Source organism: Mirounga angustirostris, unplaced genomic scaffold (genome assembly GCF_029215605.1).
Source record: "Mirounga angustirostris isolate CCGP_5_RB_7025 unplaced genomic scaffold, mMirAng1.0.hap1 SCAF_10, whole genome shotgun sequence".
Classification (NCBI taxonomy): domain Eukaryota; kingdom Metazoa; phylum Chordata; class Mammalia; order Carnivora; family Phocidae; genus Mirounga; species Mirounga angustirostris.
In genome coordinates this window covers 34669931-34695894 of record NW_026991718.1, presented here as the reverse complement: position 1 = coordinate 34695894, position 25964 = coordinate 34669931, and the positions used below count along the sequence as shown (strand labels likewise).

General features: G+C 55.1%; 2 protein-coding genes across 2 annotated transcripts; both read right to left on the bottom strand.

Annotated features, from left to right (window-relative positions):
* Positions 1 to 2397: 2397 nt before the first annotated feature.
* On the bottom strand, positions 2398 to 15675 carry ASTL (astacin like metalloendopeptidase). Its single transcript, XM_045883967.2, has 9 exons — positions 15630 to 15675; positions 14856 to 14981; positions 12827 to 12888; positions 11459 to 11549; positions 10883 to 11000; positions 9977 to 10158; positions 7619 to 7700; positions 7375 to 7529; positions 2398 to 2940 (listed from the first exon to the last, which is right to left on the bottom strand). The coding sequence occupies exons 1-9, from the start codon at positions 15673 to 15675 to the stop codon at positions 2444 to 2446; spliced, it is 1359 nt and encodes a 452-aa protein (XP_045739923.1). The 3' UTR covers positions 2398 to 2443.
* Positions 15676 to 19651: 3976 nt separating this feature from the next.
* On the bottom strand, positions 19652 to 23308 carry DUSP2 (dual specificity phosphatase 2). The gene is made up of 4 exons (XM_045883736.3): positions 22181 to 23308; positions 21937 to 22058; positions 21286 to 21502; positions 19652 to 21166 (listed from the first exon to the last, which is right to left on the bottom strand). Exons 1-4 carry the CDS (start codon positions 22566 to 22568, stop codon positions 20952 to 20954), a joined length of 942 nt encoding a protein of 313 aa, XP_045739692.1. The 5' UTR covers positions 22569 to 23308; the 3' UTR covers positions 19652 to 20951.
* Positions 23309 to 25964: the final 2656 nt, after the last annotated feature.

Below are 25964 nucleotides of genomic sequence, written 5' to 3'. Positions count from 1 at the left end.
CCACCGGTCCTCCCTGCTGCCAATCTACTCTCCACGGGGCATCCAGGATGACTTAAAAGCTTAGATCTTCTCACTCTGCTCCTTAGAATCCTCCAGCAGCTGCTCCCTGTTGCTCTTGGAATAAAACCATCCCTCTCTATCCCTGCCCTGCCAACCTCCCCCTACCCCACCTCACTTCATCCCTCTACTCACACCTTAACTCCCTCCTGCCTCAGAGCCTTTGCACTGCCTATTTCCTTGGATTTTTCAGAGTCGTCTACTATCATTCGGGTCCCAGTGGAAATGCCAGCATCCTAAAGGAATGTCCTCCTCCCCCATCATTTCTAAATCCCTGATGACTTCTTTTATCTATTTACTGTCCATCCTTCGTCCACCCCCAAATAAACTCCACGAGAATGGAAACCCTGCCTTGCTCACCTTGTTACTCCCAGTTCCTATAGCCGAGCCAGCCTGGCACCTAATTCAACAGATTCTGTCAAATGAGTGAATAAATCGATGAGTGAAGCCACATAGTTATGTGTTTGGGGATTAGGGAATAGGCCACAGACCCTGGGATGGGTGGCTAGCCAGCAGCTTCTTGTTAACAGCCAGCGCCCCGTCCACAGCACATACCCCATGCCAAGGCTTCAGGGGCTGAACCAAGGCTGGACCACAGGGGCAGGGTGGGGCTTGTGGAATAAGCCTAGGAAACGGGGTCTGTAGTGATAGGGGGCTTCATGGGGTAAGGACAAGGACAGCCTCGGCCCTGGTCACCCCCAAAGAAGAGGGGGAAAGCACTCTTCCCCCTTGAGCCACTAGGCTCGGCCAGCTCCACCTAGAGAACCCAAATTCTGGAGAATCTAAAAGCCACATCCTAATGGAGGCTAATGACAGGCAGCCTCTGAGAGCTAGGAGGGCCTCACAGGGCACAAAGCACTTCACCCCCCCTTAGTGTGGCCACTAAGAAACCCCAACCCAGCACCAGAGGCCTGGCTCCACTACTTAAAGAGACCCATAGGGGTAAGGCGGTCCCACTCCTTTCTCTGATAAATGGGGGTACTATGTACGCTCTCGATCTTTGCTTGGGAATCTCCCAGAGGAACGCCCCCCCCCCCCCCCGCCCCGGTAGGAACAGGGCCCGAACCTCTCCTCACTCACTCTCAGCTCGCTCAGCCAATCATCCTCTCCTGTCTGGGGGCAAACAGAGGGACTGTGTTCCCCAACCCATGATCCTTCCCTGATGCTAATACCTGAGACCAGGCCCCTGCTCGGTCTGAGAAAATCCCAGACTCAAGATGGACCAAGGGCAGAGGCTCCAGCCTCCCAAGAGCATGCCCTCATGTCCCCTGACTGGGCTCAGGAAGCAGGCAAAGGCCAAGCTCTCCCCAGCCCTGAAACGCGGCAAGCCTCAGCCCTGCAGGGCTGCTCCCTCAGCCATGCCCCTCTGCTGCCCTGAGTCCCTCTCCTCCCCAGGGCCCCTCCCACGTCAGTCGGCAGGGTTAAATGCGCTCATGCATAGCCCAGTACCTGGTTCCTAGAGCAAGTACCCAATTTTATTTGTGCCTTCCCCCAGAACATCTGAGGCGCTTGGCCCCATGGGGCCCGGACCCAGGCTCCTACTTCCCTCCTACTCCAAGCAGGGCTTCCAACAGGCCACCAGAATAGTGCCTCTCCAGGACTGGGGGGCTCCTAGCCTATAAGCCTTCACACAGCAAGCCAGGAGGTAAGGACAGGGCTTTGCTGAAGGAAGAAAAGCAGGTTGACCACCCCACCCCCCACCTCCCTAGCCCCTTCCCATCTTCCAGGACCTCCGCTGGCCAAGTCCCTGGCTGGTGGGGAGAGAGAGGGGAAGGCTCCTGGGAACAGCAAAGCAGGGTGGAGAAGAGCTTGAAGTCATGCGTTCAGGGCCTCCTGTTCTTGCTGTTTCCCCGCTGTGCAGTGCTGGAGGCCTCCACCCCTTCCTCAGCACCCCCAGGGTAGCGTTCCTGGCGCTGAAGCCTCCCCGCACTGCAGGGTAGCAAGCTGAAAGCCCCCTGGGGAGCGGAGCTGGAGGCTGCAGGGTAATATTCCTAGCACCCAAACACCAGGGATGGGAGGCTGGCCCCAGGGTCCCAGCCACAGGCTCCCCAAGTCCTGGCCTGAGAGAGGCGGCAGTACCTGAGCATGCTGGGGGGCTGGGACTCACCCATGGGAGGATGCCCAGGGGCCTTCAGGGCTGGAAGCTGCCTCTGCCCCACCTCTCCAGACCCCTGGGCTTCCAGAGCCCTGGAGAGTATCCTCTCCCCTTCCCAGCAGCCTCTAAGCCTGCCTCCCCCCCGCCCACCGCCCCCGATGGACCTAGAAGTCCCCTTTGTCCCCAGGAGAACATATGGGGAAGGAAGGGACAGAGGGAGAGTCCTAGGCCTCATACAGGGGAGCCATCTTGGGGGCTGGAAGAGCGGGTACTGTCCGGGAAGGCCAGGGGTTACACAACCCAGCTCTTGGAGACTGAGGATGCCCTTCCCCCTTGGGGACAGAAGCCACAGGCTCGACCTCCTGGCATCCCCCTGAAAGGACTTTCAGGTACATGTGCTCCTGGCAGATCTGGGGTCCCCAAAGCATCCTGGATAGGCACTAGCTGGTCTTCTGCTTCTGGAGCCGTGGTTGGGGGTACAGAGGGCACTCGGGCCAGCCAGGACGTCTCTAGAGCAATACCAGGAACACCTGCTCCAGGCCTGGAGTTCAGGGAGGAAGCTGGGGTCTGAAGCAGCCCTGCAGATGCCCCCATAGCGAACTTCCTTGGCGCAGGGCGCTCCCAGCTACGTGGGCTCTCTCCGGGCCCTGCAGCAACATGCAAGGCTCCAGCCTTGGGGCCACCGGTGTCAGGGCTCCCAGATTCTGCCAACAATGCCTTCAGAAGCCGCTGCAGGTATGGTCTAGAGACAGGAGTAGGGCTCCTACCATCGCTGGGGGGCTGGAACCCTGAAGCAGGAAAGATAAGAGGTTACATCCCAGAATCCCAGAGGGAAGATGCACCGCCCCGCTGTAGAGCGCCCTGGCCATTTTCAGTCTTATCCACAGCTCGTTGGAGACAGCCTGCCACACCCCTGCTCAACACCTTCAAGACCCAAATTTTCAGCTCCCACTGAAAAACAAGGACCACAGAACCATCCCATTCCCTCCCCTCTTGGTCTCAGTCACCACCAGCAGGTCAGGCCACAGGGATCTTCCATGACCTTCCACCCCGAGCCCAAGCTGCAGACGGTCAACTCACCGGATAGCCGAGGGCTAATAGTACAGCAGCCCCCACTGTCCCACCACCTCCTGGGGCCCTCTGTACTGAGCGACCCCCTGCCTCTCACCCCACATTTGAGGTCTCCTGCAAATTTCTCCTGCACTTGTAACCACCTCCATCACGGTCAGGCACATGCACTCAGCAGGACAGGGCCTCCTCGCTCTTCACGGCCACTCCTGGACCATGGCCCTAGAGTTTTATAAAACTCCTCTTAAGCCCAAGTTATATCTGGCCAGGCCCCTCCATCCCCTCAGTGCTGCCTCTCACCCGTCACACCTGCCCATGCACCGAACGCTTCACAATGAGCCCAATCTTCCATCAACAGACACTGACCATATCAGGGCTGATCTGCTTCAACCAGCGGCTCTTCTCCCTCCTGGTCGCATTGACCTCACAGCTCGCTCCCCCAGACGTGGGCAGTACCAGAAACCACCACTGCAGAAGTCTCCATTCCCGGCTGCCCACTCCTATACTTCGAAGCTCACTTGTTTAAATATCACAACTCTTCAGCTCCACCGAGCACATGGACCCCAAGGTCTTCCTGCTCTACCACCTCCCCGCTTCCAGACCACTCTCCGCACCCGACTTGGGCTCCACAGCCCTCACTGCAAGTACTCCTCAAGCACCTTCCCCTGTCACATCCGCCCACAAAATCCCAGTCCTGGAGAACCAAGTTGCCAACCTACGCTGCGCCTCCACCTGGCCACCAGCTGCCCCAGCACCACCCACAGCCCTATGGGGTGTCTCCAGCCAGTTCTTCTGCCACCTAGTCAGCAGCGTCGCACCTTTCCCCGCACATTCATCCCCTTCTCCCCAACATCTAGGCTAGTGACCTGTCATGCTTTGTGACCAAAGCCCTCAGAAGCCCATGCATCTGCACATCAAGATCCACATGCAAAGTTAGGTCTGCTCCTGTCTTCCTTATTAGGTCCAAGGAATCTCAGACATTCTCAGAGACCTATCCACCAAGGGCAGCTCCTACCCAAATGTTCTAGATATTATTCCTTCTGCTCTCTAAATCCACCCTTTTTCCCGTCTCCATTGGGTCATTTCAGCATCCAAACATGCTTGAATGTCTACCATTATGATTAACCTCCTCTTGACCCACAGCCCCTTCCAACCACCTCCCAGTTCCATTCCTCATAGTAGTCCAACCTCTGGAATACCCACCCACAAAGCTCTTGCCACATCATCTATTCTTTTTAACTTAAAAAAAAAAAAAAGCATGTAATATTGGATATTATGTATAGGAAAGAATAGCCTAAGAAATGGTGCTAGAACTGGATAGTCACATGCAGAAGATTTAGGATTAAATCTTCATGACCTTGGATTAGGCAAAGGCTACTTAGATAGGACACCAAAAGCACGGTTAAAGAATAGAGAAGTTAGACCCCCATCGAAATTAAAAATGTTTGTATTCAAAGGACACCATCAACCTATAGAACGTGAGAAAATATTTCCAAATTACAAGTATGATAAGGGACATGTATCTAGAATACACAAAGAACTCTTACAACTCAGCAATAGAAAGACAACCCAAATGAAAAACCGGCAAAAGGATTTAAACACATTTCTCAAAGAGGATATATAGATGACCAATAAGCATATAAAGATATCATTAGGGAAATGCAAATCAAAACGACAATGAGATACCACTTCATACCCACTTAGGATGGATATAATCTGAAGAGTAGATAATAGCAAGTGTTGGCAAGGACATGGAGAAATTTGAACCTTCACACACTGCTCGTAGGAGTGAAAAATGATGCAGCCAATTTGGAAAACATAGCATTTAAATCTGGAGTTACCATAGGACCCAGGAATCTATTCCTAAGTATATATCCAAAGGAAAAGACCTACATTTGCATAAAATCTTATATACAAACATCCATAGTAGCATTAATCATAATAGCCAAAAAGTAGAAATAACCCAAATCTTTTTCAACTGATGAACAAAATGTCGTATATCCATACAATGGAGTGTCATTTGACAAGAATGAAGGACTCATACATGATACAATATGGATGAGCCCTGAAAACATTATGCTAAGTAAAAGAAGCCAGTCACAAAAGATCATGTATTGTAGGATTCCATTTACATGAAATTTCCAGAATAGGCAAACCTAGAGAGACAGAATGTAGATTGGCAGTCATCTAGAACTGGGGTTAGGGGCACTCACATACAAGTGAAGGAGGTTGAGTGTCTTGTGTTTACTTCTCATTTGGTTTCCCCCGTGAGATGCTTATTAGGGGTCTTGCCTGTTTTCTACTTTGTACTTCCAGCTTTTTCTTATTATGTATATTATATTAACTATATAATATGTATTTTGGGTACAATTAGTTATGTGTTACAAAAGTTGTCTTCTGATTTGTAATTTGTATTTTCACTTTGCCTTTTGATTAGTAGTTATACTATAATAATTACATAATAGTTATTAATGTAGTTGGATTTGTGAATCTTTCCAGTCTTATGGTTTGCTTTGTGTCTTATTAAAGAAATCCTTACTTATCCCAAGGTCATGAAGGATTTTACTATTTTTTTTCCTAAAGTATTTTCTATTTATATGTAAGTCTTGTATATATCTGAGATGTATTTGTGCATGAGATGGGAATTTTTAATAGATAACTAGTTATCTTAGAGCCATTTAATGACTAGTCTATTCTTTCCCTAATGATCAGCAATGCCCCTTTATCAAGGCTCCACTTCTGAGTAGAATTCATTTATGGACTCTCCATTCTGTTTCAATGGGCAATTGTCTATCCTTGCACTAGTTCTATGCATTTAGACATTTTATATACATACATTTCATGTATGTATTTTGTATGGTATACATTTCTATAAATATATTTTTAAACTATAAAGCTTGATATCTGCTAGGGCAAGTCCCACCATTTTAGTTTTCTTCAAGAGTATCTTGGCTATTGTTTGCCTTTTGTGTTTTGTTTCTTTTTAATAATTTTTTTAAAGATTTTATTAGTCAGAAAGAGTGAGTGAGCAGGGGAAGCGGCAGGCAGAGGGAGATGCAGGCTCCCCGCTGAGCAAGGAGACCAATGTAGGGCTCGATCCCAAGACTCTGGGATCATGACCTGAGCCGAAGGCAGACGCTTAACCAACTGGGCCACCCAGGTGTCCCAACGCTTGTATTTTTATTTAAGTTTTAGAATCACCTTGTCAAGATTGCCAAAAAGCTTCTTGGGATTTTTAGTGGGAACTGATGGAATCTATAGATCAGAATTGGCATTTTTACATTGTCTTCCTATTAATGAACAGGATACATCTCTCTATGTATTTAAGAATCTTTAATGATTTTAATAAAGGTTAATTTTCCATAGAACTTTTTATAGAACTTCTGTCAGACTGATTCCTTGGGACCTTATTATTGCTATTATAATGGGTTTTTTAAAATTACATTTTCCAACTACTGATATAATCAATATAGAAATTTCTATACATCTTTTAAAATTCTTATTGCTGGGGCACCTAGGTGGCTCAGTCAATTAAGCATCCCATTCTTGGTTTCGGCTCAGGTCATGATCTCAGGGTCATGGTATTGAGCCCCACCTCAGGCTCAGGGGGAAGTCCGCCTGAGATTCTCTCCCCTTCTGCCCCTCCTCCCAAAATAAATCTTTAAAGAATAAGATAAAATTCTAATTGCTTCCAATAATTTAATAGGTTTTGTTGCTTTCAGTGTAGATAATCGTCATCTATGAGTAGTGACAGTTTTTGCCTCCTTCCCAATCCTCAGAGTTTTCATTATTTCTCTTGCTGTACTGCAATGCCCAAGATCTTCACTACAGCATTGAACAGATGAGACAATAGTGGAAAAACATGTTTTGGTCCTGATTTTAGTGCTTTTACATTAAACATGATTTTTGCTCCGGGTTTTTGGTAGATACCCATGTTAAGGTTAAGAAAGTGACCTCTATTCCTGTTTACTAAGTTTTTAATCATAAGTGAGAATTTTCAAGTGCTTTTTCTACATCTCTTGTGGTAAACCCTTGATGATTTCGCCCTGCTCACCCCTGCAACCTCAGTCCTACCACTTCACCCTCATGGACACCACCCTCAACATAGAAACCTGCTCCAGATTCCTCAGATCACTCTGCCCCCTGTCACTTACCTCCCCCACGGGGGCCTTGGCCACTTGGGCTGCAGTCATAGAGCCTGAGGACCCGTGTGATGTCCGAGGTGCTCAGGTTCCATCGCTGGCCAATGTGAACACTGGGAGCCCAGATCGGTGTGATGGTGGGCAGCCCACGGCGGCTGAAGGCAAACCTGAAACCCAGCAAGTGGGGACCTGAGTCCAGATCACAATGGGGGCTGGAGGGGCAGTGAAGAAGGGAGAAAGGAAAGGGGGTCCTCACCTCCCATAGTGCATCACTGATGAGTAGTCATAGGGCATCAGCATGTTGCTGCTCCGAGATTTGATGAAGTTGATTTCAAAGCCTGGGGGGGGCGGGGCGGGGAACAACCACAAAACTTGGTGATGGGAAAGAGGGTGGGGGAGTGAGGGGTCGGGTGATAGGGGCCTTCCAGCCACTTGTAACCTATGTGAGCTGAAGGATCCAAAACTATAGCCAGATGTGCCCCCCACCACCAGTCCCTGGTCCCCACCTCCTTAGTGCCTTCTCTGCCTACTCCTCCCCTCCCCAGGAGGGGTCCAGACCTGCACTAGCTGATGTGGAAGCACAGGGACCTCATGACTTCCTAAAGAGTGCCCTCCACTTCTAGCCCTGCTCAAGCTCACCCGATGCAACTATCTCTGTAGAACCTACACTTTTCCACGGAGTCGCATACCACTCCGTGTCTTCAACACCCTTACCCAAGAGATGGAGTACCTACCCTTCAACCCAGCTTTAGAGACCCACTAGCCTATCAGCTGCTGTTGAACTCCCATTCCCCAGCAGCAAGCCACCTTGTTCTTTCTGCCTTGGGCCGGCGCACCCACCCCCCAGGTTTGAGTCCAGCATTTTCCCACTGGCCAGAACACCCACTTTTCCCCGTCACTGCCATACCTGCCTCTACAGAGTTCTTCTTCCTTTTAAAAACCCTTAAGATATTAAAACAGTTTTGAACAGACAATATATTCATCTGGTTCAAAAGTCAAAAAATGTTGAGATGTATAATAAGCCTCCCACTCCATCCCCCTTCTGAGGTCCTGCCTCCCCATCCCCAGTTCATTACTGTCATTAGTTTGTATATCTTAGCAGTTTGTTCTATACATAATACAAATATATTCTCATTTTTCTTCATTCTTAATGGGAAAAATTACTTAAGAAAACCACTTGAGTTTGAGTGCTGTTGGTTTTTTAACTCATTAATTCCTGTCTTTAACTTCATTAATTCCCTCCTGCTTTCCTTTTTCTTAATTTGGATTGAAATGCTTAATTTTTTCTATTTTTATTGATAGAAGTATTTAAGTCTACACATTTTCCCTGAGCATTGCTTTAGCTGAGAACCATCAGTTCTAGTGTGTTGGGTTTTTGTTTTTCTAAGAATTCCTGCAATTCTTTAACCCTGGAGCTAAAAGAAAGGATTATTATCGTTGTTTTTTAAACTTTAATTTCTAAGTAGAAGTTTTGGGTTTTGTTATTTTTATATCATGATCAAAACATTTAAATTAACGTTTTCAAATTTGAAGTTTTTCTATCATATTGTAAGTTTTCCCAAGTATTCCATGAGCACTTGGAAGGATAAAGGCTCTATTTTCAGGGTATAGTCACTATCATCACCCCCTTCCTTAGGCTAATCTCAGATCTCAAACTCCATCCCTTGTCTCATTATAAGGTGCTACCCAAGTGCCCCCTCCTCCCACGGCACCCTTTCTCCGGGGCTCCGTGCATGCTGGTCTCTTGAGTACCCTCCCCCACCCATTTTACCTGGCTCACCCCACAACAGCAGTGGAAGTGCTCCCACCAGAAGCTCTCTGCTTACAGGAAGCCTTCCAACACTTCCCCTTACCCCCACATTCCCCCAGACCAAATTCCTGATCATGTATCTGCCCCACTTCCATCCCTCATGAAGCAGTGGCCTCTCCTCTTCTCACCTCCTGACTCAAGCTGTGTACCCCCCCCCACCACAAGCGAGGGATCCCACCATTCCTGAGATCAGATGCCCAGCACTCAGCCCCACACCCAGCACACAGCTCCTGCTCGGAGGAACAGCCTCGGCTCTACCACTGCCACCTTTTGGGACATGGTCTCCCTGGGCTTCCTCTGTCCCACATGCCCATTGGTACCCAGCTCACAAGGACTGAGCCCCTGCAGGCTGTCCTCAGCCTCCTGCATCAGACACTTGGCACGCACAGCCCACTACTTCCAGGGCTTCGGTCTCGGCTCCACCCGTGCACCTGGAACACAGCCCCCTGCCCCAACCCCACCCAGCAGTGTCTGGCACAGGAAGGACACCATGAACAAGGGTCCATCCTCAGGTACCTGGCTGTGTTCATGAGAAAAAAAGGAGACACAAAGCAAATAGTGATGCCCTAGCTCAGGCAGGAGTACGGGCAGGCAGATGGAAGGCTGGGAGCCCAGAGCAGTAGTATTGGGACCACCTCCCGGTCTCAAAGAGAACCAGGAGCCCCCACCTTCCCCACGGTAGACAGGCAGATGGTGGGGAAGATGGATAAGCTCTTCTAAGTGGCAGGCAACTCCGGCCCTGGCCATTGGCTTCTCACGCCAGGACCCCCAGGCCTGGCCTGTGCTGTGCGCGACTTGGCTTACCTGGGAGGACCTCATTCCAGTGGATACGAATATAGCGGTCCCGATCAGCCCGTGAGTGCTCATGCCAGAAGCCCAGCACATGCATGAGCTCATGCAGGACAATGCCTGGGCCTTTCCGGAGACAGGTAGGTGCCAGGGACACCACCTGCATCCCTCCACTGCGTCCCACACTGGAGAAACATCTGCAGGGCCAGGAGAGAGTACTGGGTAGGTACCAGCCCAGAGATCCAGAGCAGACCCAGGCCCCCTTCCCCTTCCTCTCCCAGGTCCTGGGATGAATGAGCACCAACAGGTAGTCCCCATCCTAGATTCTAGTCCCAGGCTTGCTGTTCCCAAGTCCCTTCACTGCCTGGCCATCTGTGAAATGGGTACACTGAATTCCCATTCCCAGCCTGGGGTACAAGGAGGACTGAGGGATGGAGAGGAGCACCAATAATGGAAGCAGCTCATGGAGTGAACGTCCCCATGCAGGGGTCCCCGAGTCAATGCTTTCACACATGATCTTCAGTCCCCAACAAGCTAGGAAGTGGGTACCTCCAGCATCCCCATTTCAGAGGCTCTTGCCCCGTGTCAGGTGGTTCCTACACTGTGGAACCTGGATCGGAGGCCAGGTGGGCCCCACAGAAGCTGCACCCGTTCCCCAGACCATGAAGTCTCCGCAGAGCAGGGTTTTGTGAGGAGAGTCAAGCACCTCCTGCCCCTCCTTCTCCACCTTCCGCCCTGAGTATCTGTAGGTCCAGCTCCCACCCAGCAAACCACTCAGTGGGCAGGGCGGCTTTGGACCTGGGAAGCCAGGCCTCGAGACAGGTTTTAGACGAGGTCTTAGTTAAGTCCTGGCTGAACTCCGAAGAACGCGGAGGAAGCCCCCCCACCAATGGACACACGGACACCCCCAGGAGCACGTACCCAGACATGGGAATGATGGAAATGAAGTCCCTCTGGCCCTGGTAGGCGACAAACCTGATGCACGTGAGGCGCTCAAATTCGGCAAATGCCTTCAGGAGGACCTCGCGGCTGCGTTTATCTGGGGGAGGCGACACCTCGGCTGAACCTCCAGCAGAGACCCCAGAGCCCTCGTGACCCCTCTCAAGTCTGCATGCAGGGTGGGAACGGAGCTTCCAAGCACTCTTCCAAAATGGAAAGGTCAAGAAAGGGCAGCCTGAGTGTCACGGGGAGGGGAAGCTGGGTCCCAGACAGGCCCTGGCTGTGCAACCTTGGGTAGGTCCCTGTCCTCTGGGCCAGTCGGCCTTGAAATGGAGCAAACAGTCCTTCTATGTACCCCTATCAGCTCTTCCGGGCTTTTAGCCCTCCCAGCTCCCGAGGCCCTCAGGAACAAAGGCTTCTCGGGGAAGGGTTCTTTGGTGGTGAAGGCGAGTAGAGGCAGAGGGAAGAACCCCAGCAGAGCCCAGGCTACACAGGGCATAAGGCTGAGGCCACAGGGAGGCCCACAGCTCCCAGGACGGAGTGCACACGCTCACTCACCGTACTTGCTGGAGAGCAGGAAGGGGACCTCCACAAACCCCCCGTTCTTAGGCCACTTGTTGCTGCTCGCTGAGAACAGCCGGAAGGGACTCTGAGGAGAGAGGGCAGTTCAGGGACCGCTGGGGACCCAGGTCAGCCAAGCTTCTTGCCCCCAGAGGTGCCGTGTCTCAGGCCCCAAGAACCCGAAAGACGGGAGAAGCAGGACGCAGGCATAGGAGGATAGGGACAGAGGGGTGGGACATCTGGGGGCCTGCTAGGTGAGTTACGATATACAACACGACCCTTTGTCCTACAGAACAGAACTGTAACCTATTCCGTCAAGCGGAACAAAACCTGACACTTGTTCCTGAGGAGGCTGATGAGGAGTGCCAGCTCCCCAGGGTGGCCCCATTTAGAAAGGCTGAGCTCCAGCCACAGCCCCGTCCTTCCTGAAACCCAGCAGTCAGCCGAGCATCCCTGAACGTCCACAGAAAGATGAGGCAGGGTCCTTCTCAGGCTGATGTTAAGGCAACTTCCCTGGCCTTAGCAACTCCTTTTCCACTCTTGTGCCAACCAAAACCCTGCGAGGCATAGGCTCCATGGCACCCTGGCCGGTCCTGCCCCACTGGCTACCACAGGTTTTACTGGATTCGCGCTCCCCTCCCTGTCCTCACTGGGTGACCAGGAACAGGGGCCTCGCCTCACCCACCAGCCCCAGCCTTTGGCTCTGCAGCCCAGCCTCATGTTGCACGAATGGTAGGCAGCCTCCAACCAGCAAAACTGTCTTGCTCTCACCAGGTCACTGTCCTGTTCAGGACACCTCTACCACCCAGTCCCTAAGAAGATGGCCTTGCTCTCCTGAACACCGAGCATCCTCTTCTCCCCAGCAAGTCACCCCAGTTCCCACCCAGCCTTCTCCTTTTCTGACTCCACCCCTCCCTTCCTACCAGGATGGGGTCCCAGACCATGGCTACCACCCTTGGGGTTCCCCACCACCACTTCCCTACAGCCCCACCAGCCCCTCTGCTGTTCTGTGCTCATCTCTTCCTTCATTCCAGTACTTTCTGAGCACCTCCCCTGGGCAGAGCACCTCCCCTGGGCAGAGCACCAAGATGGACCTTGAAGGCTCAAACCCCCTCCTTCAGGAAGGCCTCCCAGGCTGACTGCTGTTACCACCGCAGAGGTTACCCTCCCTCCCATTCAGTCTGGCTGATTCCTACTAGAGCATTCACTGTGACTTTAGCAAGAAAGGGTATCTATCAAGCTATGAGCAACAGATTTTGGATCCCTCACGTATCACGCCCCCATGACACCGGAGGCTGAGCTCAAAGGCCTCTAACGCTATCTGTGAAGTTATTCACACCTATGTGTGTACATGCTCACACTCACTGGCCGAAGGATGTCCCCCTCCAGGAGGAAGCTGCTCTCCGGGGTTTCCTCTGGGATGAGCCCTGGGAAGAAGGGAGGGATGTGGATGACCCTCCACCCAGAATCCAGACTCTAGGGACAGGCCCAGCAGCCACCCCAGAGTCTGGCCTTCCTGACTCTGAAGGTGGAGCTTCCCTGGACCCTGAGGCTGTGTGACCTCAGGCAAGTCACACAGTCCCTCTGAGTCTCTAGTCTACAAACACGCATGATGGATCTCAGCCCAATCACATCTCTCCCTTGTTAGAACACAGTCCATGGCTCCCCCAGCCCACGCAAATCCAGGCCCAACTCCTTCCTCTCTGCTAATCAGGAGCAGCCATTTCTTCAGCTGTCCCCTATGTCATCCCCCTCTCCAACCCAGGCCACACTCTTTCCTGTGAGCCCCAGCACGCCTGAGTGGGAGCAGGGCCATGTGCCACCTTTCGGTGACTGTGACTGGTCCGGAGGGAGCTAGAACCTAGAATCTGAGGCTTCCCCGGGATTTTTTTTTCAGTTGCCATAGAGGCTACTTAGCCAGGGCTGCTGGAGGCCCACTGGCTACCTGAGATGCCCTTTACTGGGAAGGACACGCCATCCCCAGCTGCCGGGAATGTTGGCTGCTAAGGTCTCACAGCTGAAGGCCCTTGGCCAGGGATGGCTGGGAAGCTACCCCGGCCACACTCCAACATGCCCTGGGCTCTCCTGTCCTTCCTCATCCCCCATCTGTGTGATAGTCAGGGCCCTCGCAGTGACAAGTGCCCAATTCCAGCTCGCACCACCATAGAAGGAAGGTGTCTGGCTCCGGTGAGCCTGTCTCTGCTTCCCTCTCCAGCCTCGGTTTCTGCCAGGGCAGGCAGCCGTTCTGCCCAGCCTCCTTACCAAGAGGTCAGCCCTACGAGGAGTCCTGGAAGAGGGTCTGGCCCTCAGGCACATTAGGTTGGGTTCCCTAGACGCAGAGCCTGAGCTGGGGAGGCACCTGCAAGTGATTTATTGAGGGGGCACTGGGGAAGACCCAGGCTCTGCTGGAGTGCAGCCTCAACCTGACCCCACAGGAGCTCTGGACCCCAACCGACACCACACACTTGTCCCACACTGAGGCAGGGGGCTGCCCCATGGCCCCTACGAGTCACTGTGGGCCGCCCTGGGCAGGGGAGGGAGTAGCTTCCCAGCCATCCCTGGCCAAGGGCCTTCAGCTGTGAGATCTTAGCAGCCAACATTCCCGGCAGCTGGGGATGGCGTGTCCTTCCCAGTAAAGGGCATCTCAGGTAGCCAGTGGGCCTCCAGCAGCCCTGGCTAAGTAGCCTCTATGGCAACTGAAAAAAAAAAAAAAAAAATCAATCCCGGGGAAGCCTCAGATTCTAGGTTCTAGCTCCCTCCGGACCAGTCACCGAAAGGTGGCACACGGCCCTGCTCCCGCTCAACCATGCTGGGGCTCCCAGGAAAGAGGAGCATGACCACGCGGTCACTGGGAGGTTCTCATCCCCCCAGGCAGTCACCCTGTTCCCCAAACACTTCAGCTCCAACCTCCAAAATCCAGACTTTTTTTTCCCCCCAGCAGCTGCACCCTGGGCTATCTCTATGTTCTTTCTTCAGCGGAGATCCCCAGACAGGGAGGCGTGAGGCCTCATGCGGCTTTGGCTTTGCCCCCCAGCGCACGCCCTCACACCTGCAGACCATCCTGCCCCAGGTGGCTGCCATCTCAAACCCCCACTAATGACTTTGCTCAACACTAGCTGGAGCACCCCAAAGACCCGTACTTTTATGAGGCCATTTTTTAAAAACCTATGCTTTTCTATCTTCTTATAAAATGACAATCCAGTAGAGAAGATACAGAAATAGAGACTTTTTAAAAAGTTACCCATAGAACTAGGAACTGCTGCTCATCCAGAGCCCAGTGAGCTGGCACCTATTCAGCTCGTTCTGCTCGGCTGCATGTTCAGCATGGTCTTCACCACAGCACATGGACCACTTCAGAGCCCCTCTACCCCACAAGACGACGCCATGCCCTCACCTTGGTTAATCGCAGGGATGTCCTTGTCCCAGGACGTCTGGGTCTCCTCAGGGTTGAGGCCCTCTGAGAAGCTGGTTCCACAGGCTTCGGGGGAGCTGCAGGCTGAGGGCGCTCCTAGGATCAAACCTGGCCCAGACAGGTGCATACCCATGATGCCCGAAGCGCCCTCATTGGTGAGAGAGGACAATAGCACATGGGAGTGGGGGGTAGGGGGTCAGACAGCCAGAGCCAGGCCCTTCACGGAAAGCAGGCCTCCAGAAAGTAGTCCTGGAAGACCTCCTGGCCTTCCCTCAGTCCCAGCTGGTGACAATAGCTAGACAACCTTGAGGAAGGAGCTCCTTTAAGGGGACCAACACTGGGCTCTGAGTATCTGTGGGTATGAGGTAGGGGAGGGAGAAGAGAGGCGGGGACAGACCTCAGACACCCACACTGAAGGCAGTGCGGGCTAGCCTGGACCCTGCCCCATGCCTCCCTTCTCAGCCCAGACCTCTGGAAAATGGACTCAGACTGGGCAAGCCTGGCACGCAAGCAGAACAGGGACGTCTGGAGTGCCGCACCTGCTACCTCCTGCCAGGCAGGCCCTCTGCGTTCAGGGTCTTCAGGAGGCCTTCCCTTGGCACCCCTCGGAACGGGTTTCTGGGAGCATCCCTGGAGAGCCCGTTTTCTGAGTTATTCAGATCAGCTCGGATCCCTGCAGGCTCTGGCCACACCCTTCTTGCCTCTACCCCCACTCTGTGGCTGGAGGAGAAGAGAAGGGCGAGGCAGCCCACTTACCTGGCATGGAGAGTAGACCAAGCACCCACGGCCAGAGGCCTCCCATGTTCACGCGCTCTGTGGGGGGCCCCGCTGGCCCCACAGCAAGCAGGAGCCCAAACACCCACAAGGACAAGCCCGCCTAATAGCAGACCTAACGCCAATCCCCGCCCCCACCCAGCCCTTAAATAGCGACTTCTCCAGCCCCCACCTGCAGCCCCACCCCAACCAACCTCACTTGCAGCCCCGCCTCCATCAACGCCACCTGCAGCCCTGCCCGCTCCCACCTGTGCTCCCCGCCCCCACCCCCCCAGCCCAGGCCGGAGCCTTCAGGACCCCGGTCAAATCCTTCTCAGCCTGGCTGAAGTGGGGGAAAAGGTGAGAAGCCAGGCACCAAGCACCCTGCAGGGAGGGAGGGTACCACTGGGGAGTGTGCCTCTTCTGAGGTCCCCTCTCTCCACCAGGGGGCAGGGAAACATCACAGAAGGGTGCTAAGGTGGGCGGGGGGGGGTGGGGAGGGGGGAGGGGGCAGGGGACCTCGTTCTCCAACAGGGGAAGACCCCTTTCCTGCCACGCCCTGCCCTGTGCTCACACCTGGGAAAAGCTGCCCGAGACCCTGAGGCACCCCCAGCCTATCTGTGGAAGAAGGAAAAGGTCACTAATTTTTATGTGTTTATATACATAGAGGAAAGTGGACAATCACAAGTGCAGGGATCCGGAAAAGTTTACACACTGAACACCCGGCGTAACCAGCACCCCAGAGAAGCCTGCCATGTAGATGGGGGAGCTTTTGGATACCTGGACTCTTGCATGGACACTGCTCCTGTCATCCCCACAACAGCCGTGCAAAATCGGCATTTATCCCCATTTCACAGATCCAGAAACTAAAGCTCCTTACCCGTATTCCTCCTCTTCTATGCTCCTGGGCCTCTCAAGAGGCCCATTCTCAGAGCTTGGTCACCAGGGGGCCCACCTGGATTTAAATCCTGGAGGTGAAGGATTTGGGGACCTCCCCCACCAATGCCCAGTGAAGGGAAGTGACAGAGCTGAGGCAAGGTCACCAGCCACTGTCTACACGTGCTTCTCAGCATCCTGCCATGCCTGGAATCCAACATCTCTCAAAAGATACCAGTCGGAACCACGGGGAGAACAGACAGATGCCCCTGCCGCCCAGGCCGGATATTAGTGTATGTAAACATGCATGGACTGGCCACATCTGATGAGAGCTGGCTAAAATCATCCTAATAATCACCCTGCTTGGATAGAGAAACAGATTCTTAGTTAAGAAATGCAGTTTGAGGGGCGCCTGCGTGGCTCAGTCGTTAAGCGTCTGCCTTCGGCTCAGGTCATGATCCCGGGGTCCTGGGATCGAGCCCCGCATCGGGCTCCCTGCTCAGCGGGAAGCCTGCTTCTCCCTCTCCCACTCCCCCTGCTTGTGTTCCTTCTCTCGCTTTGTCTCTCTCCGTCAAATAAATAAATAAAATCTTAAAAAAAGAAAAAGAAATGCAGTTTGACTTGAGGACATTATGCGAAGCAAAATAAGCCCTTCACAACAGGGCAAATACTGTATGATTCCACTTATAGGAGGTACATAGTCAGATTCAGAAACAGGAAGTAGAATGGTGGTTGCCAGGGCCTAGGGGAAAGGGGATATAGGGAGCTGTTGTTTAATGGGCACAGAGTTGCAGTTCTGCGAAATGGAAAAGTTCTGGAGATCTTGAATATGCTGAACATTACTGTACACTTAAAAATAGTAAAGATGGGGCGCCTGGGTGGCTCAGTTGGTTAAGCGACTGCCTTCGGCTCAGGTCATGATCCTGGAGTCCCAGGATCGAGTCCTGCATCGGGCTCCCTGCTCAGCAGGGAGTCTGCTTCTCCCTCTGACCCTCCTCCCTCTCATGCTCTCTGTCTCTCATTCTCTCTCTCGCAAATAAATAAAATCTTAAAAAAAAAAAAGTCAAGATGATGGGGCACCTGGGTGGCTCAGTCAGTTCAGTGTCCGACTCATGGTCTTAGCTCAGGTCTTGATCTCAGGGTCATGAGTTCAAGCCCTGTGTTGGGCTGCATGCTGGGCGTGGAGACTACTTAAAACAAATAGTAAAGATGGTAAATTTTATGTTATACAGTAGTCCCCCCTTATCCACATGGAATACATCCCAGGACGCCCAGTGGATGCCTGAAACTGTGGTTGATACCAAACCCTATTTTTTCCTATACATAATATCTATGAGAACATTTAATTTACAAGTTAGGCACAGTAAGAGATTAACAACTAATAAATGCTGTAATTAAAGTTATGTGAATAGGGTCTCTCTCTCTCTCTCAAAATACCTGATTGTACTGAACTTGCCCGTCTTGTGAGGATGTGAGATAAAATGCCTACGTGATGAGATGAAACGAGGTGCTTGATGTCGACACTGTGACAGAGCGTTAGGCTACTATTGACCTTCCAGCAATACATCAGAAGGAGGATCATCTGCTTCCAGACCACGGTTGACCATGGGCAACTAAAACCACAGAAAGCAAAACCTTGGATAAGGAGGGATTTGCTGTATATTTTTAACCATGATTTAAATTTATTTAAAAGATTTATTTATTTTAGAGAGAGAGCGTGAGTAGGGGTGGGGGGGTGGGGAGGGGCGCAGAGAGAATCCTCAAGCAGACCCCCTGCTGAGCACGGAGCCCAACTCAGGGCTCATCCCAGGACCCTGAGATCATGACTTGAGTCAAAATCAAGAGCGGGCTCCTCAACAAACTGAGTCACCCAGGCGCCCCACAATTTAAAATTTTTAAAGAAATAAATAAGAAGGAAGGAGAGAGACAGAAAGGGGCACCTGGGTGGCTCAGTTGGTTAAGCAATGGGCTCTATTTCAGCCCAGGTTATGATCTCGGGGTGGTGAGAGTGAGCCTGGCGTGGGGCTGCACGTGGACTCTGCTTGAGATTCTCTCTCTCCCTCTGCCCCTCCCCCCACTTGCACACTCTCTCTCTCTCTCAAAAAAAAGAAACAAACTTAAAAACACAGGTAGGGGAAGCTGGACAGGGAGGGTGGGTGGAAGGGATGGGGTAGGGCTGAGGGTGGGATGGGCAGGGGCCTCAGCCACCAGTCCTGCTGTTTGTGAGGTAGGACCGTGTGCTGGGAAGGCCCCCGTGACTCAGAGCCCCAGCTGCCCTCCACTCCTACCCCAAGCTAAGTGTTGTTGGCAGGTCCAAACGGAAGCCCACTCAGAGCCTAAGAAAGCCTTGATCGCAAGCCCAGCTCTGCTCAGTTCCGACCAGGGAGCGCCTCACCCACCCCCAGACAGCAGAGGGAACAAGGCACGGGGCAGGCTGCTCGTCCTTCACCAGGCCTGTTGGAATGAATGCCGACCTGTGCCAGATTCCTGGCACCGAGGGCAGAGCAGACCACAGGCCCTGCCCTCAGGAGCATGGTTGAGACGCACAGCTACACACCTGAGAACCTTCTCCTCACGGGCATTCAGTAGCTAGCATTTCCTGAGCACCTACTATGTGTAGGTGCTTGGCTAAGCCTCTTAAATGGATTGACTCCCGCCATTCTCCATACCATGCTAACTGGCAGGGGCTAGTGACAAAACCCCATTTTACAGACAAGGGAACTGAAATACAGGGAGCAAAACTGGCCTCCTAGCCATCAAACTCCACCCCTGAGGCGTACCCTGCCAGGCAGGCAGAATGCCATGAGGAAGAGCCAGCATTCTGCAGGGGGGACCCTTGAGCTGAGTTTGGAAGGACGAAGAGTTAGCCAGGCGAGGCTCCCAGTGGCCAGGAGCGGGGGCTGCATGAAGCGGGGGGAGCTGTCCAAGAGCTGACCTCAAGGGCCTCTGCACCCCTGCTCCCAGGCAAATCACAGTGCCTGTTTCCGGCAGCCTCCGCGTGCACCCCTCCACTCTGGCTGCGGCTGGGCCTGTGACTCACGCCCCCCACCCCCGGACGGCATAGTCCCGAGCCAGGCAAGTAACCAATATTCAATCAAGACATGCTAGATGGGTGGGTGTAAAGAGCAACTAAGCCCATCCCTGGTGACGTGTTCTCTGCACCGGACATGAGGCCACATGGCTTCTGGGGACAAGAAGGAACTCTGGAACAGAGGCTGCCATGAGCCCCAGCACAAACGGGCATCCCGAGGCCTGGAGGCCCTGCCTGGGGATGCGAGAGGAGAGGGGAGAGGCTGTGTTGCCCTACTGTGGGGAAAAGGAGGCCTGGCCTAGCACACGCCCGCTCGGCCACTGGAAGAGCCCCCCACACGGGCACATGCACAGATACCTTCAGGCACGCGTGACACGCAGGTGTGTGCAAGCTGAGGACACCAGACACCCAAAGCCGCGGGAACAGCCGCGGGAACAGCCACGTACCCAGGTGCACACACGTACATATCCATCCGTGTTCCAAAAAGGAAGTGGGGTCTGAGCCATGGACATAGGCTTCTCCCCACAGGGCCCAAAGCCAGTAATAGGAATGAGGTTTGGAGACAGCCTCCCAGAAACCACCTCTTTCAGCTCTGGAGACGGAAGGCCGCCGGGCTAGGACACCGACACAGGGCGGCCAGGGCCGGGAGGGCCCCTCCTACGGGGGAGCTCACACGAGCACCTTCTCCCTTCCACACCTCAGGCACTGCCGCCCAAGGAAAGGGGAGGTCTGATGAGGAAACGGCTTGTGAGCATTTTCCCAGGCACTGACTTGAGACGTTGCTTTTTAAACAAAACAGTATTTTATTGACACATCCTCAATGTTCCATATAAATATAAAGTGCTAAGTTTCCAACCCCCGCCCACAGGGCTGGGAGGAAGTGGGGGAGGGAGTGTTAAATGTCAGCTGAACACAAAAAACTTTCCAGCACCAATACAGGCGTGACATGCTCACACACACACGCACATGCACGCACGTGAGCAAGACGCCCACACGCAGCAGACGCGGCGCTCCCCAGGAGCACAAGGCGCGGGCTCCAGGCCTGTAGTGGACCACCCCCCAGACGGGGCTCCCGGTTGTCACAGCTTGTTCCTTGGAGCGCTTGGGCTGCCAAGGGCTTCAACAGGGTGGTGGGACCAGTGGGAATCCACGGGTGTAGCGGTCCAGTTAGTTTCCACCAGAAGACAGAGGGGGGAGGGGGAGCAGACACGCCCTCCATGCTGGTCCCCAGAAGAGGACCAGCCCTCAAACCTAGCAGAAGAGCACCAGGTGAGAAAGTCCAGAGTTCCTGCACTCCCAGCACCACCACCTGGGGGCTTTTCAAACTTCGGAGAAGGGGCAGCTTTCCCTGACCTGGAGGGAATCAGTGCCCCCGCCCCCCCGGGGGGGGGGCGGGGGCAGCCTGGTGCGGCCCTGCCTCAGTGACAGAGCACCTGAGTCTCAAACTGTAGCAGCTGCCCCATGAAACTGAAGTTGGGGGAGATGACTCCCCGGCGTTGCTTAACAAAGTCGAAGGCCTCGTCCAGCCTCACGCGGCGGCTCTGTATCAGGTAAGCCAGGCAGATGGTTGCCGAGCGCGAGATGCCCGCCTGGCAGTGAACCAGTACCCGGCCCCCACTGTTCTTCACCGAGTCTGCAAGGCACATGGGGAAAAGGGGGGTCAGGCACGAAGGGACGCAGGGGAGGTGAGAGGCGCCCAGGCCCCTCACCCGGGTGTCCCTTGGGCTCCCTGGGCTGAGGCCCCCCTCTTACCAATGAAGCTTATGGCCTCCTGGAACCAGGCACTGATCTCCACCATCTGGTTGTCCTCCACCGGGATGCTCTTGTAGCGGAAAAGGCCCTCAAAGTGGTTGGGGCAGCGGGAGACGTTGAGGACCGCGGTGATGCCACAAGCTCGCAGCCCCCGCAGGTCGGAGGAGTGGCTGCAGCTGCCCAGGAACAGGTAGGGCAAGATCTCCACAGGGCCGCCCTGCATGGGGGGGGGGAGACGGCAGAATGAGGAGGGGGTTTTGTCAGCGCCGCCCCAGGGCTTGAGCACCCGTGGGGGCAGACAGGGCCAGCTGGCCCCAGCAAGAGGAGCCCTCAGCCTGTCCTGACCAGGATCACGCTCGGGAAATAGGACACAAGGGGACACACAGAGATACTCGCTCACAAATACACACCTCCCCGTCAAAGCCCCCAATACGCTGCAGGCACACACCGACAGAGCCCTCATGAGCAGCCCGCACCAGACACACGAAGACGTGCTCCCGTTTGCTGCGGGGACACACACACACGTGAGTGCGGACATGGAGAGACTCCTCGAATCCACAAGTGGCAGCCCCCTTCCCCAGAGGTGCCTATCCCGCGAATGAGGGGGGCCGGGGGTGCCGAACAGTGAAAGGAGCTCGGATCTCAGCTCACCTGGTCGTAGAAGGGAGCCCTGGGGTCAGAGCGGCTGTTCTCGCCCCCAGCAGACGACATGGCCGGGGCGGGGGACTCGGAGCACAGATCGGGACAGCAGGCCTGGAAGCCATCGAAGCCGCCTGCAGGGAGGGCGAGGGGCGGTTAGAGGCTCGGCGGGTTTGGCGGGGGGGTGGGGGGGTGGGAACGCGGGGGTCGGTGGGGTGGGGGTGGGGGTGGGGGGCCCGGCGCGGGCGGCGCTCACCTCGCAGGAAGCACACGGCCGTGGGCCCCGCGCGGGTCTCGGGCAGCAGCGCGGCGAGCAGCGCGTGTGCCGGGCCGTCGGCGGGGAGCTCGGCCACCGAGGCGCTGCCCTCGTCCAGCACCACCGCCCGGGCCAGCTCCCCGCGGGCCAGGCGCGCCCGGAGCGCGCGGTCCGGCAGCAGGCAGGCGAGGGCGGCGGCGGGCGGGCCGCGAGCGCGGCGCCGCAGCAGCGCGTTCCAGGGCACGGGCCGCGCGTGGCGCACGTGGCGTCGGCAGAAGGCCAGGAAGGGGCGGCAGTCGAGCAGCAGCGTGCGCTCGGCCTCCCGCGGCTCCCGCAGCAGCGCGCCCAGCGCCGCGCAGTCCAGCTCGCGCGCCGCCTCCAGCCCCATAGCTCCGGCCCGGGCTCCGGCGGCCCCTCTCACGGCGCTTCTTCGTGCCCCGCCCCCCCTCCACCGCGCGCTCCCGGCTCTCGCGGCGGCCGCGCTGCCCGAAACGAGTGTTCTGGGCGCCCTGGGCGGCGCCGCGGCTTAAGTACCCGGGGGCCGGCCTCCCGGGTCACCATACAAGGGCAGCGCAGGAAGGCGCCGGCGCCCGCCCCCGCGGCCTTCAGGGGCGCGAGCTGGGCCGGCCCCGGGGACGGGGCGGGCTGAGGGGGGAGGGTGCGCCGGGGGAGGAAGCGGAGACTAGCTCTTGAAGGAAAGGGTTTGCCGGGGTCAGTGGGGCCCCGGTGCCAGCCCCCCATCTTTGCGCCCCGGCCTGGAAGAACGCTCCCACCCTTTGACCACGCCGCTCAGTCCTTGGGAACTGGTGTCTCGGATGCACATCCCCATGCCCAGAGACTTTGGGGCCAGTGGTGCCCCTTGCCACGCTTCCTCTCCTTTCTCCCTTTCTGTTCCAGGATTTTCCCTCTAGGAATTTGTTACAAACAAAAATGGACATGGCCATGATTTCTACACCGGGGAATGGGGAGCCATGCTGAGATGTTCTTTTTCTACTTAGAAACCTTGCCCAGGAGGAACTTTAATTTCTCCTCCCCTCCCCTCCCCTCCTGCATGGCATGGCTGAGACCAGCACTCTGAGTCTTGCAGTAGGTTAGTGGCCAAGCTAGTCCAGACCGTTATCCTCTGGGCCCAAGACCCTGGACATTGGCATGAGAAGGACCCCCTGGGCCTTCCAGGGGAGAGGCAGGTGGCCCATGATACATTTCCAGTTAAGAGTGGGGCAAGGCTTCCCCTGGGGCCCAGGGAAACCCCAGAGGCCCAGGGTGAAGCACTTCCCCAAGTCACAGACCAGCTCGGAAGGGGAACTCTGCTGACGTTGCTGGGCTCTCCCTGGGGCCTTGTGGGAATTTCAAGGAGCCTCACGAAGGGGAAGAAGAAGAACTACCAGAATCTGCCTCTTCCACCCCTTTACCGTGCCCCTTCTCAGCCCTCCCTGGGCCGTAGCAGGCCCCCTGGGCAGCAGGGACCTCGGACTGGCACCTGAGCAAGGCAGTGAGCACTGAGAATGGTAAGCTGGGTCATCCACATCCCTTCTGTCCAACCCCACCCTGGCTGACAGCCCAGGGACGGGATGTGGTGAGGCCCAGGTGTGCGTGGTGGGGAGGAGCGGGGCCCCTGGGTTGGGGGCAAGAGATACTGACAGCTGAACTCCAAAGCAGAGATGTTCAGGCGGATGGAAGAGCATCCTGGAGCTGCCCTCATCCCTACCGCTAGCTGGGTGGGATTTCAGAACCCAAGCCCCTAGGCTCCCATTCGCCTGCATCACTACTCAGTGCCCTCTGTTAAGATCCTTCCAGCTCCCTTGCAGTCCCCTATGTCCAGACTGTCTTGGAGGGCTGCAGATAGGACCCATGTTGACCCCCAAGCCCTCCACTTGGTTTATAAACTCTAAACTCCTCCAAAAGGTGTGTCAATGTGTCTGTGTATGTTGGAGCATGATCTGAATGCAGTTGTACAAGGTTTGAGACAGTTTGTAGCTCGTGTGTGCTTATGAGGAAGAGGGGACCCAGGGGACAAAAGGACTCCAAAGATTCCTGGGGCCAAGTCACTCTCTCATGCCTCAGTGTCCCCATCTGTAAGATGGGAGTTCATAATAGACCAGCTAGCTATTCACCCACACTGGTTCCAAGGCTGAGGCCACACCACTGTCTGGGCACTGCAGTGTCCTGTCCCTCCCTACAGGCCAGTCTGGAAGCTGATGTGGCAAAGCCCACAACAGAGCCGGGGAGTCTGGGCCACAGATCCCAGAGGCTGATATGCGGCCCTTATCCTTGGCATCAGCCCAGCAAATGACTTAATGGCTGATTCTGAGGGCAAATTACAGAGCATGCAAAGGAATAGTCAGGTTCAGTCTTGCTAACCCGTGGGGCTGGCGTCACCTGCCCTGCTAGGAGCCATAGCCTCCCAGCTCCTCGGGGAGGAGGAGAGAACTGGCCAGCTGAGATCCTGGCTCAGGAGTGAAAACCAGCTCAATGGTAGGGGCTGCAGACCCCGGAGTCCCACGCCGGGCTCAGACTCTCTCCCTCCTTGGGGAAAACGGCCTGCGCCCTGCTGGGAAGTCCCGCTCAGGAGTGGGAGTGCACTGTGAAAGCTCTGCTCTAGCGGCAGTCCCAGGGGCCCTGCCCAGCGCTCCGCCTCAGGTGGCTGCACGTATGTCACCCCCTCAATGCCACCTGCTTCGGGGCTGTCCCTTTTGCGGCTCTGGAACAGAGGCTTACGGAGGCCTGACTTAGCCATGAAAGCGGGGCTTCCCTTTTGCCTCCTTCCCCTCTTCCCAAACTGGGGTAACCCCCACCCCCAATAACTGTGTGTAAGCCCAAAGCCTTACAAGAGAGGCAAACCCACGTCCCACCCCCACACCTGCTCTGACTAAAGATCCCCAGACCTCTGGTGGGTCACGGCGCCGGATGTCTTCCCTCCTTTGCCACCTCCTGAAGGGACACCATTCCCGCTGCAGAGACGAGGCAGGGCTCTGGGCACACAGGTGGAGACAGTGTGAGGAGGGGTCTCGGTTAGACCGATGCCCCACAGGCGGAAGGATCTGGAGGGACGACCCCGCTTCTCATCACTAGACCATCAGAGATGGCAGCAGGGGGGGTGCCAGACACGGAGGCTTTGGGTTATTTTGTGTTCCTGGCCTGGCTGTTACAGAGCAGACACCATCGAGTCAGTTTGGGGCCCAGCTTCAGTTATTTTTTCTTTTTTTAATGAAAATACCAAACTGGAATAAAGGATGCTGTACTATTTGTAACCACCTGTTTTGACAGTGAAGTGTCATTCACCTCCTGCCTTTGGAATTCCTGGCTTCCCCTGCCCCCACCAGTGCAGCCCCCCAACCCCCATGCAAAGTGGTTTCTCTTCCACAATCATGAAGCGCCAAGCCCTGTATTGATGTGGGCCTTCCTCCTCCTTCCAAACCTACACCCCAAGCCCAGGGGGGAAGGAAGAAATGAATGGTGTGGCCAGCATCCTTGTGCCAGGTAGGGATGAAGGTGAGAGTGACGAGCTGTAGCCACCCCCAACCTCATCTGAGCAGTGAGTCAGAATGACATCAGGTTTCCTGTGCCAGGCCTCTGCCTAGGAGGCGTGGCGGCCACCCCCACAGGCTCCTGCCAGGCAGGGACAGAGACTCCACGCTCTTTGAAGATGGCCCTGTCCAGCACGGTGGGGAGGATGGGGCAGAGCGGACATTCACCTTGGGCGTCCAGCCTTCAGAAAGGCCGACTCAGAAGAGGGTCCTCCCGTGGCAGAAGGGGAGACACACGTGGCTCACGCTGTCACATG